The 12,867-nt window shown below is 52.4% G+C and overlaps 1 protein-coding gene across 1 annotated transcript; it reads left to right on the top strand.

Moving 5' to 3' along the window:
* The first annotated feature begins 2,756 nt into the window (after positions 1–2,756).
* On the top strand, positions 2,757–8,259 carry SERPINF2 (serpin peptidase inhibitor, clade F (alpha-2 antiplasmin, pigment epithelium derived factor), member 2). Its single transcript, XM_010146465.1, has 8 exons — positions 2,757–2,816; positions 3,537–3,599; positions 4,657–5,074; positions 5,352–5,495; positions 5,686–5,889; positions 6,218–6,360; positions 6,957–7,161; positions 7,934–8,259. The coding sequence occupies exons 1-8, from the start codon at positions 2,757–2,759 to the stop codon at positions 8,257–8,259; spliced, it is 1,563 nt and encodes a 520-aa protein (XP_010144767.1).
* Positions 8,260–12,867: the final 4,608 nt, after the last annotated feature.

Genomic DNA, 12,867 nt, shown 5'->3' with positions numbered 1-12,867 from the left:
GCCCCGTGTGCCACGCGCTGGGGCGTTCTCCAGAAATGGTCTTTCCAGTCCTCTTCTCTCCCTTGTGCCAGTCAGACTCCTGGGAAAGCCAGGACAGCAAAAAGGTGCTCAGTTCTATCCCCTCCTGCTCTTGTAGGGTGAGAGCCAGGAGGCACGATCCTGCATGGTCTCCTGACCTTTCCTTTGGGACAGCACCTTCCGTTCCCACCCCGGCGGCAAGGAGGGAGCTCTGACCCAGCAGCAGGAGCAGTTGCCTCACTGCTATTACAGCCCTTTTCCCATCCATTCTTGTCAGAGCCAGTATCGGGGGAGCGGGAAGCGGGAAGCTCTTATCTCGGGTGGAGGAGGAGCCTGGGTTGTCCTGGAGGGGAAAGGGCTTTCATCCAGCTGCCGGGAAGTCTGCCCTCCGCGTCCGGGGAGTGTGAGCAGTTGGCTCTCGCTGTCCTTCCCTGCCCAAGGGGAGCTCGCAGTCCCGTGTTGCCTATTAACCATTTGCAATAGATGTAAATATTTACTTCTAATAAACTCTTTGAAAGAGATGCAGAGGGGTGTGTGGGGAAGCCGGGGGGGACGCCTGTATGTGGTGGGTGTGCTGGCTGCAGCTCCTGCTCTGACACCTGGATCCAAAGTGTATCCCAGCTCCTCCTGTGTTCCTGGGTGAGCTGGAGGAGGGATGTGTGAAGATACCCTGGATGTGAGGTAGGACTGTGCTGCACAGGGACTTGGATCTGCTTTCCAAGGGGATGTAGCTCCTTGTGTTGCAGCGGCAGGTCCCAGGGTATTTTCTGGTTGCAGAGCTCTGACTGTCTCCTCTCCGCTCCTTCCCAGTGCCCGGGGTGAGTTTGGGAATCACGAGCTGCTGCAAGCAGCGGGTGACTGCAAACGCTGCAATCCCGCCGGCATTCCCGCTGCTCCTTAGTGCCTCCTCTAGTGCTGAGGATGAGAACAGAGCTGGGAAGGATCGCCATCGCTTCTGCGTAGGGCACAAACCCACGCCGGATGGGACCGCTGGAATTCTGCCCATGCCCAAGGCTCTCCCTCCATGCCACAGCCGTGTGTGTGTGCCATGGTGCCCGGCACCGGGACGGAGACCCCGGCAGGGCTCCGGCGTGTGCTGTGCCCCGGGGCAGGTACCAGCTGCTCTGGGCTCAGCCCAGCCCCAGCATCCCTGCCTCCCGCTCCGGTACGTGACCCTCCGGCCCCCACCGGCTGTTCAGCCAGTGCCTGCGCTTGCTGCAGCAGGAGCAGCTGGCACACAGGGAGCAAATATCCGGGAGTTTCTGCAAGGAGAATTCCAAACCCAGAGCGAGCCCCGCGGCAATAAACACCAAGCTCTACGTTTTTGTTAAAGGTTATGGATAAAAGCGTGTTCCCAGCGGAGCCAATGTATGGAAAGCAGAGCCACTGCGAGGGACAACTTCCACTGGTGGGAGATTCCGAGCTGGGAAACACGGTGTTAACGTTGCCTTGAGTCGCCCAAAGTGTCTCCTCATCTCCAAATGCACCAAAAATTCACTCTCGTCCCCCAAACAAATGTTTAACCGCGTGCCGTAGGTCAATATTTGCCTGCCAGGTTCTCAAAGCGGGGTGGTGCCGAAGGTCGCTGCCGGCGCGTAGGAGGGCTGGGAGACGGTGTCTGCCCCACGGAGAGCTGTCAGCCGGGCTAAAGCAGGTGCCAGCTCCGACCTGGACACGGACAGCCCCAGGTAAGGGGCAAACGAACGAGGATCGGACAGTAAATGGGGCTCCCCCTACAAGCCTCTCTGGGAGAGGGGGGTGGATTTGCCAGAGGGTTAAAGGATGGGCACTGTCGGGGAGAAAAGGGGTGTTTGGGTTTACATGTGGCGGCAGGATTTGGGGTGAGGGAGGAGGAGGAATGAAACGGCCTCAGATTTTGCCTTTTCCAGTCGGCAACAGGGGTCACAGCCCAGGAGTTTCAGGTCAAAGCAGGGACTGCTCGGAGAGTGGGAACAGCCCCAGGAATTAAGCGTGTGGCATTCCCGTTTGAATGGGAAAAGTAGCTGCGGGAAGCAGTGCGCAGGGAATGGGGGGGGTTATCTGTTGGCCCTGGAAGCCCTGCTCCCACCATCCCATACAGGAACCAGGGTGCGGGGGTGGGAGAGGCCAGGTTTGCCAGCAAAGGGGGAAGGTGAGTGCTGGGAAGGGGAGGACCCTCTATCCCAGGACATATTGCCGAGAAGCTGCTCTGGCGTTGTATTTGCTACTGGCAAAGTCTCCAGGACGGCACCTGCCGACTGCCTGTCCCCCGCTGAGGCAGGTTAGTACCCCTTCTCCCAAAAGCCAGGGGCATGGCCGAGGACGCTGTGCCCATACCTTGGTGGTAAGGGAAGGAGCTCCAGGAAAGGAGCAGAGGCTCTTCTCGTCTTCCAAAGGCAGAGCGTGCGCAGGGCTGATTAGGAAAATATCATTTCCAATCTGGAGGAATGAGTGCGACGGGGTCAGAAACATGGGATCCAAGCAGGAGGGCGTCACATTGGAGCCTGGCTGTGGTTCCAGCTCTGCTCCGGCGCCGGTCCCTGTTCCTCTCTGATTTCGCTGCCTTGGCGTCGGAGCCAGGAGTCCCGTGTTGTTTCTTTGCAGCATTGTTCACCTCCCTGTCGCTTCTGCAAGCTCCTGCGCCAACCTGTTTGGCCAGGTTGATAATTTTCTCCCTGTAGACCTGTACCGGCTCAGCTTGCCGCTGCCAGGCAGCTGGAAATAACTCCTCTCTCGCCTGGTCCTTCTGTTCCAGGGATATGGTGCTCCTCCGGGGTCTGTTGCTGCTCTGCCTCTCCGCTCTGCACAGTCACACGAGGGTAAGTCGCTTCACCCCACCAACGGTGCGGGCCCCTGCGGTGCGAGCACAGCAAAGGGCATGGGAACGAGGTGGGTCTCCGGCCCCTCCACCACGGGGCAAATCCCACCTGGAACTTCTCCGTGAGAAGCCCTGGAAGGCAGATCGGTGGAGGACACTGTTGCTCTGCTCCGGGGTCAGCCCGTGCCTTAGCGTGAGGTTTCATCTTCCCAGCTAACACAGCGGTGGATATTCTCCTTATTCAAGTGGATTTCTGTAGAAAATCTTTGGAGTCTTGGCTTCGGCAGTATTTAGTGGCCGCCACCTTCAGGGGTTAACAGGAGGTGTTTAATAACAGCTTTTTTTTTCCCCTCCCATTTTACATCTGGATCCCTGTCAGATCTGAGATTGCAAAACCGCGCTGCTCCCTCTCTAGAGGATACATCATCTTCTGCCCTTCCGACCTGGTCCCTTTCCAAAGAAACCCGGCATCTGCCGTCTCCCCAGGCTCCTGATCCCTCGTATCTCCCCGCCGTGGCCCCCACCGTGGCCCCCGCCGCCTCTGGCGCTGCATCCTAAAGCCCTGCTCGTGCTCTAGCCACGCGGGGACTAGGGCCGGGCTGGTGCCAGCTCTGACCTGGCCCCACGGGAATGTGTCGGGAGTGGGAGAAGACTGATCCTGGAGATTCAGAGGGAATTGTCTGGGCCCTGACTTTGCCTCTGTTGTTTTTTTCCCTTACAGTGTTCCTTGGCACACGCCATTGAGCAAAAGCGTCTCTTCTTGGACAAATACGGAGAGCTGAAGGTAAGCAGTGGCTGGTTCCCCCTGCGGGGCCTGGAATTACACCGTGGTACGCGCAGTGGTTTCCCAGTTTGTCCCGAGATCGGGTGAGCCCAGGAAGTGCAATCCAGTAGTGTCGGCGCAACGAGAAAGTCCTCCCCGTGCAGTTCCCTCCCCACCTCACCCGCTGCTGCTGCCAGGGCCATGCTCCTTTGTCTTGGAAGCTCCGGCCTAAATAACTGGGAAGCGTATGGAGTAAACATCAGTAGCTGGTGTGTGCAGGGACTGGCAGGTGGATTGTTTCATTCCTGATGGATGAGGGAAGGTGAGGAAAAGAACAAGCTACGAGGGTGATGGGGAGAAAGGCCCGAGGTTGATGCTACCCACGGAGCCTGGCTCCGCCAGTGTGGTGCTCCTGCAGAAGAGGAATGTCATCCGGATGCCGGCGGGAACAGAGAGATCCGAGGCAAAAAGCATGTGATTAAGACCATACAAATGTGAGGAGAGTAGCAGCAGTGCTGTAGGCTAAGGCTTAGAAAACTGGAAAATGAGGAATTTGGAGAGAAGAGGGATGGAGTGGAACAGAGAAGTCAGGAAGAGACAGATGCCTGGAGGAGGGTTGGAACCAGGACCCAGGATGGATCCAGGCTGTGACAGCGGGTGCTGACCGACACAGGAGGCAGACGGGCAGTGCTAAAATAAGGGAGAGGAGGAGGTGAGGGCAAGGTTGAGGGCGATGGATCCACAAACGGGGAAGGCACAGGATGTGTGCCAAGCAGGAGGTGGGTTTTGCCCTCTAAGCACGCCTGCGGGGCTCATTCGCCTGGGGCAGCCCCTGAGGGCAAGCGGAGGAGGAACCACCGCAAGACCCTCACTCACTCTGTTTTCCCAGGATATAAGAGCTTCTGTTTTCCAAACTCTTTGAGGTGCTTGTCACCTCAGGGCAAGAGGCAAGGTGAAGTGAATACAACCACTAGGTTGGAGAGTTTTCTCAACCCGTTCAGGTGTGCAGTAAAACCCCCGAGGGGTGGTACCGCCGTGCTCCCGCTTTCCCAGTGCTCTCCTTCTCATTTCTCCCCAGGACATCAAAAGTGCTGGAGATGTGCAGTCTGATCCGCTGGGAGCCATCCCAACTGTGCTGCATGCAGAGCTGGGCAATTTCACCGATGACAACTTCCAGGAGATCGATGGACCCGTGCTGCCCTTCACCACCGCGCTGCCAGGCACGAGGAATGACCAGAGCCCAGAAGATGAAGTCACAGCTGAGGCCGTGGGCTGTCACCACCAGCAACTGTCTGGGGAAACGGCCTCTTCCGAAGAGGAAGGAGAGGCTGAAGATCCAAGCTGTGAGGTGACTTGGAAGATGAGCAGGAGGCTAGCAGATGGCTTGATGAGGTTCAGCACTGACCTGCTGAGAGAGGTCCAGCTGGAGTCCAACAGACCCAACGTGGTCCTGTCACCCCTCAGCATCGCCCTCGCCTTGTCTCAGCTGGCACTGGGTAAGTCCTTCCTTACAAAGGCACCGGTCCCTGCCCTCCCCTGTACCCACTAGGAAAATGCAGAGATTAAATACAGCACCTTCCACTTAATCTTCCTCCTGCAGCTTTAATTAGGTACGATGACAATTGAAGCTGCCCTCGGCAGCCTATGCTGAGGCTCCTACTCTCAGGTTTCTCCAGCCTCTTTCATAAGACACAGGATGTTCCTAACAGGAGGCAGCTAGAGTAACGTCCCTGTTTCCCAGCATGAACAAAGAGGATTTATCTTTTTTTTTAGGAGCAGGGAATCAGACAGAGAAGCATTTGCTGGAGGCGATGCACCTGGAGTCGGTGCCCTGTCTCCACCACACACTGGGCACCGCTCGCAGACAGCTCACGGCATCCACCCTCAGCCTTGCGTCGCGCCTGTACCTGCAGAACGGTGAGAGCTGGCACGGGGGGAGTCTGCACCCGCGTAGGGTAAAACTGACGGTGACCGAGTGACGCTGCCATGCTGGGAGACGTCTCCTTCCCTGAGCACTCCTGGCGAGGGTCATGCCACTGGCTGAGCCACTCAGCCGATTTTTTTTCAATGTCTGATGACTTCATGTAGAATTCTTCCCTTCTGTCAGGATTTGAGGTGAAAGAGAAGTTCCTGGAGGATTCGGAGAAATTCTACGGAGCAAAGCCCATGATCCTTTCCGGGATTAGTGAGGATGACCTCGCAGTCATAAACCAGTGGGTAAAGGAAGCAACTAATGGGCAAATACCCACCTTCCTACAGCAGCTCCCTGAAAACACAGTGATGCTCCTGCTCAATGCGATCCACTTCCACGGTGAGCTCCAGGCCTTCCTTTTCAAGAGGAATAGCTATCTGCTAGTTCTCCACGAGCTGAATGGCACCTCCTTCCACTGCTTCCCGCTACCCAATCTGCCTGTACTTGTCCTGGACAGCTGCCGTTCCTCTTGCTGAGATTTCTTTACAGCAATGATTCCCAACTGCTTCCCCTGTGCTAAAAATGTTCCTTGTCAGCACAGCCAGAACGCAGCAGGTGGATCCTGCAGTATTTTTGTCTCCTGGTTCAGGATCCTGGACAGCAATGCATCACTGCTCCGCTTTGCCAGGTCACAGGCAGCTCACCATGTAAATTTTTCCTTTGGTAGGGTTTTGGAGGAATAAGTTTGACGCTAGCTTCACTGGGCCAGACGAGTTCCACCTTGACAATGAGTTTGTGGTCCCGGTTGAGATGATGAAGGCCCAGAAGTATGCCCTGAGCTGGTTTACACTGGAATCCCAGGACATTCAGGTAGGGTTCTATGAGGAGCACTCCAAGTTTTGACTGGAATTTCCTCTTGCTCTGGTATTTTACTGCCTGCAATATTGTCTCCAAAAAAAAAAAAATGTCTTTTAACAGGCATAGCACACAAAAATGTAATAAGTATCCCTTGTCCTTGCTTCTAGCAACAATGTTGAATCTTCATGCTCTAGGAAAAACCACAAAGAGATATTCCCACTAAGTGGGAACTACTGGAGGTTTAAAGCCCTGAGTTGAATGAGGAAATATGGAAAGGAATTCCCTCAGACAATGCACTGTTGGAACCTTTCAGAGTACAGCTACTGCTGGAGTGGGGGCCGATGTTTGTGCATGTGGCTTCCCCTCTGCCACATGTTCAATCTTCACCTGTCAGTGGCTAAATATTAAAATCTAATGCTGTTATTCCAACAAATCTTCTCCTCTGAAGAGATTGGACACTCCTTCCCACCAGGCTGGTTTTGCCCGATAGCTAGACCGGCTCTGGATTCCAATTAGAAAATGACTAAATTTAAAGCATTTCCCTCCTCTTTCATAAACAGCTCTTTCCTTCCTCTTCCGTAAACTCTTCTGGTTGGTTTTATTTCCAGGTGGCCAAGTTTCCCTTTAAGGGTAACATGAGTTTTGTGGTCATTGTACCCAACCAGTACGCTTGGAATGCCTCTCATGTGCTGGAAAATTTCCCTTACAAACAGCTATGCAGGCTCTTCCCCAAAGAGATGCCCACCATGGTGAAGATCCCCAGAATAAAACTGGACTACCAGCTGGAACTCAACAAGGTTCTCAGTCAGATGGGTAAGGCCTCTCACAGGATTTGCAGAGAGTAAGTGAATCCGATCGATCTCTACGGCATCTGTTCGCCAACACTAAAACCTGCCACCCTTGTTTCTAAAGCTGTGCCTCACAGCTTGCTCCGGATACATCCAAATTCCTTCAACTCTCACTCCTCTCCTCCTCCTTACTCGTTGCTTGCCTAGCACCAAATGTTTTGCTCCAACAAGATGATACTATAGAGAAGTCAGCATTCACAGCTCCTCACAATCCTTACGAGCACTTCCTATTCCCCCGTTTCTAGCCAAGACCAACTGCACATCAACCTTCGCCTCTTATTAACGTAGTGTCCAGGACAGAAATTGCCCACAGAGAGAACGCAGATCGCAAAACCTAGAACCGAGAGCTTACCGAAATAAAACATCATACACTGCACTTCCAGATGAGAATAAATTCAGAGTTTGCTTTGGTTTGCAGAAGTGCTTAAAAACCATCACCTCTGTAGCAGTGTTTCCAGCCTAGCAAGAGCCTTCGGACTTGCTGCTGCTTCTTGTTCTAAAAGAGGTGGATGAAGCACGTGAAAACCCCTGGTTTTGGCACCCTCAGCTCTTCGTACAGAGAGACCCGGGGGAACTGGGCTGGACTGCAGCTTTTGCTTCCGCTGCCTGCCAGTTCTCCACGCTGGACAACACACGTAGCAACAGATTAGGGAATCGCTTCCTCCAGACAGCTTTGAGGGGAATCAGAGCTGGTGGCACCGAATGGGAAAGGGTAACTTCGTCTCATTTTTCCATAGGGCTCCAGGAGCTGTTCACGAACCCAAATCTCCAGAAGATCACGGATGATCCTCTATTTGTATCCAGTGTACAACACCAGTCTGCCCTGGAGCTGAAGGAGGATGGAGTGGAAGCCTCTGCCGTTACCAGCATCGCCATGTCACGCTCGGTCTCTGCCTTCAGCCTTGACCGGCCCTTTCTCTTCATTATCTTTGAAGATGAAACAGGCATCCCACTTTTTATAGGCAGTGTCCAGAACCCTAACCCCAATGCTGCTCCCCAGATGAAAGGGCCATGGGACTCACCTGAAGCAACAGATGACAATGAGAACCCCATGCCCAAATAAGAGCGAGGCAGAGCCTAAGTGTTCTGGGACTGCTACCTGAGCCTTTGGACCAGCTGAGAAAGGCCTCCTGTCCCGGGAGACCTCCCTCTGAGGCCACAGGAGGCAATCCCTTGCTGTTTTCCTTTACAGATCCCTAGAGACCAGTCCTGGGATAGCCCATTCCAGCCTTGACGAGCTTCTCCGGGCTGGGGTTCCCTTCTGTTGAACCTGAAAAGCTTGCTCTGCCTGGACTTCCCTTCCAGGGCTCTCAGTCCTGGAAGGGAGACTTCCTTGTCCCCAGACTCTTTAATAAGAGTCTTTATTAAGCTGTTATGAGAGTCCCCCGTAGCCCGGAATCGTCACTAGCATCTGGCAGCTGGGACAACAGCCAGAGATATTAATATGGCTCTTCCTTCCGCAGTTCCTGTGAACATGCCTCCCTCAAAGTGTTCCTCTGAAAACTGTGCCCACCTAGGAAACGACCTCTAGATCAACTGGACCAGTAGCCAATTTTCTTCTCTAGGATGTGTCACAGCCACTGCCAGGCACAGGCTTTTTCCAGCGAGTCCCTTTTCCCACTCCTTGGCTGTTGGGATCTGATGTGGGAGGGTCTGCAGTGAGGAACCCCTTTGGATGGTTATCTCCAGTCCTTTTTCTGGGAAACTCTAGGTTCTTGGGTAACGCTAGATTTTTCAAGACATATTTTATAAAGTGTTTTTTAGTAATTTTTATGTTGGCAGAATAATAAAGAGTAAAGCAGAATGTATTTGCTTAAGGTGTTGCATTGGAAGACCCAACAGAGAGAGGGAAAAAGCATGCAGCTTGAGTAATTGCCAAGATCAGGAGGAAAAAAGTTTGGGCATGAGAGATGGAAAGATGAGGGGGGTCTCTTGCAAAGGATCTGCTTTTTGTTCCACCTCATGGCAGAGGACAAGAGGGGCTGTGCGGGGGAATGGCTACTCTGTAAGGACTGTCCAAGGACCGAGTCTCATGAGCTTTGGGCATCTGAGCTGCGGAGGGTGCAGGGAACACCGACTGGGGCAGAGAAACTGGCAGAATTCCTTGGATTAGGGCATGAGCTCAGTGGCACAGGGACAGGAGGGTGTTTTGCCTGTGAGCAACAACACAGTGATATGCCAGGATGGGACAGTCCTGAACCTTTCTCTTGGGCAACACCTGACCGCTGCTGGTATCTACTAGGAGGTTCAAAGGTGCTGATGTGGCATCTGCTGCCTGTGATTTGTTCTCCTACTGGGATGCCCTTGGCTCCTCAGCAGAATGCTATGGATGGTTGGGACAGCTTCCAGGAGAAGGAGGAGCAGATCTTTGACGCCGGTAGCCGTATGTCACTGCTTTTGCTTTCTCTTGGGCAACACCTGACCGCTGCTGGTATCTACTAGGAGGTTCAAAGGTGCTGATGTGGCATCTGCTGCCTGTGATTTGTTCTCCTACTGGGATGCCCTTGGCTCCTCAGCAGAATGCTATGGATGGTTGGGACAGCTTCCAGGAGAAGGAGGAGCAGATCTTTGACGCCGGTAGCCGTATGTCACTGCTTTTGCCCTGTTTTGGCAAAAGGCAACGTCCCGTTACAGCTCCACTGTTGTCTGAGATGGGCACAGCTCCCTGGGTTCTCGCTCTGAGGTAGCAGCACACGTCTGAAATAAGCTACTGTGAAAGAATCCTGGGAACCCTCCACCAACCAAGCCATCTTACCACTTAAAAATATTAGTCCAACTCAGCACAGCCTGCCACGCTGAAGCTATTTCTGTATAAAACCACTGCTGTCCGCAGTAGATTCTGCTTCCCAACGCCCTCAGCTTCTGGGTAAAAGGGATGGTGCTCTGTTTTTGCAAAATAGCAGTTAGAGAGCACAAGGGCCATCCTTCTGGCAGTGTTTTCCTCACTCGGGAAGTCTGCCTTGCCTCAAAGGAAGGAGCAGAATGCTTCTGGGAGCCTCCGTCCCTGAATAGTCTGCACCATCTGCTGGAATAAGAGAAGGACTGACTCACTAACCATGAATTTTGGGGATGCAGGAGACTTGGGGAATAAAAAGTCCTGGCTCAAACCTGCAATTACACATTTCTTGCAGTCTAAAAGGGGAAGAACGGCTAAAGATAATGGCTACCCCACTAACCGATGCCACGACACGTACCCTTCAAAAAGAGGGTGTAATTACGGGGCTGTATAATTTTAACAAGTAAACCCACAAGAATTCAGCCCTACTATGAGGGCATAGCTCTAGACCACAGGGAACATTTTAGCTTATTTATTTATACAGATTCATTCCCAACATTCAGAAATACCGTCCCATTCCTTAGGTAAGCCTTGCTTCGGTTACCCGCAGCGCCAACCTCCCCGAATTCCACCCCGTTGTACCGCAACCTATGCAAAATCTGAAGGGCAAGTCTTCCTTTTCATGCCTCTACCCTCCAGCTCTCCCTCTTCTGTAAAGTTTTTTCCCCCTCATTCTGTTGCTTGAACAGTTTGGTTCTTATTTCCTATTTTCCATCTTCCTGCCACCCCTCCTCCTCCAAGCTATTCTTGTCAAACTATTAATTTCATCGTATTTGACAGCACAGCAGCTCTCCATGACTGTGCTTTGCTCAACAGATTATCAGTTACACCAACCTTAAGACTCTTTTTTCACTCCACTGACTCTCCAGAAGAGGCAGTTTGTAAAATGCAAAGTAATATTAATGTCTCCGCTCAGGAATTTCCACTTTGCATTGCTAAGCTTTCCTTTTGACTGAGCTTTATTCCGAAAAGACATGACTAGCACAAGGCATCTGCTCTATAGCTCATCTGCACCACCGGCTGAGAATATCAAATAAGTCTCAGTATCTTTAATATTAGATGTATTTTTTTTTCCTTACCAGAGGCAATTCATATGAACATGATCGGTACGTCCGTAGCAGAGGCAAACACTGTTCAGACAGCACACTGCCTGCTACCAGAACAACAGTAAAATGGTTCTATTGATCTAACACAACTAATGCACCGGCTCGGGGACACCCTCCACCTACAGGAATAAAGCTTGCTTTGGTCTATAATAACATTCTGTGCAACTTCATGTGGTTTAAATGGCTTAAAACCAAACCTGTATTTAAACAGATGGGCTTTCGTTTGAAGATACAGAAAAGATTTAAAACTTCTCTAGTGGTCCTTCCATAAAGGGCATTTAAACTCCACAAATAAGGTATCAAAAAGAGAAGAAAACCACTAGAAGATACCTCCACAGCCAACACCCCCATTCTTGGGCCGACGATGGAGGACTAACAAGCACAATCATCTCTCCACAGACAATTTCTCACAGAGCAAGCTGAGAAGCAGATGAAAGCAGGGTTGCTCCTCTTCTTGTTGGACAGGGTCACCTTTGAAGCACTGACTCATCACGGGGCAGACTCCCCACTTGCTTTTCTGGCTCCCAAAACCAGCACCTAACGCTTCTCTAACGCCATCCTTGCCTCTTCGCCGAGGGACTGCATGAGCTCGGTGCCAGCGTGCACCAGTAACACCCCATCACCTGTCAGCAGCGAGGCGGGCAGCCCCGAGGGGAGACGTCCCAGCGCAAGCCCAGACCGGGGGCACTGACCCTACCGGCTACAATTTACTTTCAGCCTTCCCACACAGACAAACAGCTGTGCTGGGTCAGGCTAGTTGTGTGTCTAGTTAGCCCAGTCTCCTGGCTCTCCCGTAGCCAGGAACAAACCACTGGGGCAAAGAACAGCCAAGAACGACTAGGGACGAGGAAAAACAGCTATTCTCTGGTTGTATCGCCCAGCTGCCGAGTCCGACGTTACATCCGACCATCGTTACTCTTCCACTAATTTGGTCTGGGTTAGGTTTTTTTCCCCCCAAAATCTATTTATCTTTCAGCTTCTGCAATATCCAGTTACAACGAGTTTTACAATTTCATACATATGAAAAGTACGCTTCTGATTTAAATGTGTGCTGATGGCTGCTCCCCTAGAGCCCTCTTCTGCAAAAATTAATGAAACCCCTCCCGCCCCCTTCCCTCTCCAGTTCATTTATCATCTTTAAGCTCCTACAACATCCTGTTAATTCAGCTTTTTCACCAAGAGTCCTTGGCTTTTTAGTGTCTTTCTTTTCGGCCAAAGCCATTAAGCCAGCTGTGTTAATAACTTCTCGTTAACTAGTAACTATCAGTGGATAGAACCACTTCTGAACGTCTCAACTACTTGAAACGGCGACAGCATCCCGCTGTCACTTTACAAGTCTCTCCAATTAAATCTTGGCCGTAAATCCATAAATCCATTAACCACTGCTGCATGAACCATACCCCTGAGACAGAAGAAATTCCCTCGGGTGACATACATACGGCAAAGCTGCGGGGATAAAAGACCAGCTCGTTGAGGACAAGGGCGCATTTGCCTCTCCGACCTGCGCCTTACCCGCTGGACCGCCCTTATCGCGGGGAGCGCGTTGGTTTTGGAAAGCAGGGTTAAAAAGTGAGTGAGATGCAAAGGGGGGGTGGCAACAGCGGCAAATAGGAGCGGAGCACTTTAAGAGAGCCCTGGGAAGCTGTAACCCGAAGCCGGCCGAAGGCTGGGCTGGGGGGGAGCAGCAAAAAGCAGCTGTGGCTGCAGCGAGCGCGCACTGGCCCCGGCT

This window comes from Eurypyga helias, unplaced genomic scaffold (assembly GCF_000690775.1).
Source record: "Eurypyga helias isolate BGI_N326 unplaced genomic scaffold, ASM69077v1 scaffold28272, whole genome shotgun sequence".
Taxonomy (NCBI): Eukaryota; Metazoa; Chordata; class Aves; order Eurypygiformes; family Eurypygidae; genus Eurypyga; species Eurypyga helias.
The sequence above is the reverse complement of the archived record's forward strand: the minus strand, read 5'-3'. Positions and strand labels throughout refer to the sequence as shown.

Coding starts and splice junctions, on each gene's coding strand:
- SERPINF2 (XM_010146465.1), top strand. CDS start 2,757: ATGGTGCTCCTCCGGGGTCTGTTGCTGCTCTGCCTCTCCGCTCTGCAC. Junction 5,496..5,685: donor GCGCCTGTACCTGCAGAACG/GTGAGAGCTGGC, acceptor CCCTTCTGTCAG/GATTTGAGGTGAAAGAGAAG. Junction 7,162..7,933: donor CAAGGTTCTCAGTCAGATGG/GTAAGGCCTCTC, acceptor ATTTTTCCATAG/GGCTCCAGGAGCTGTTCACG.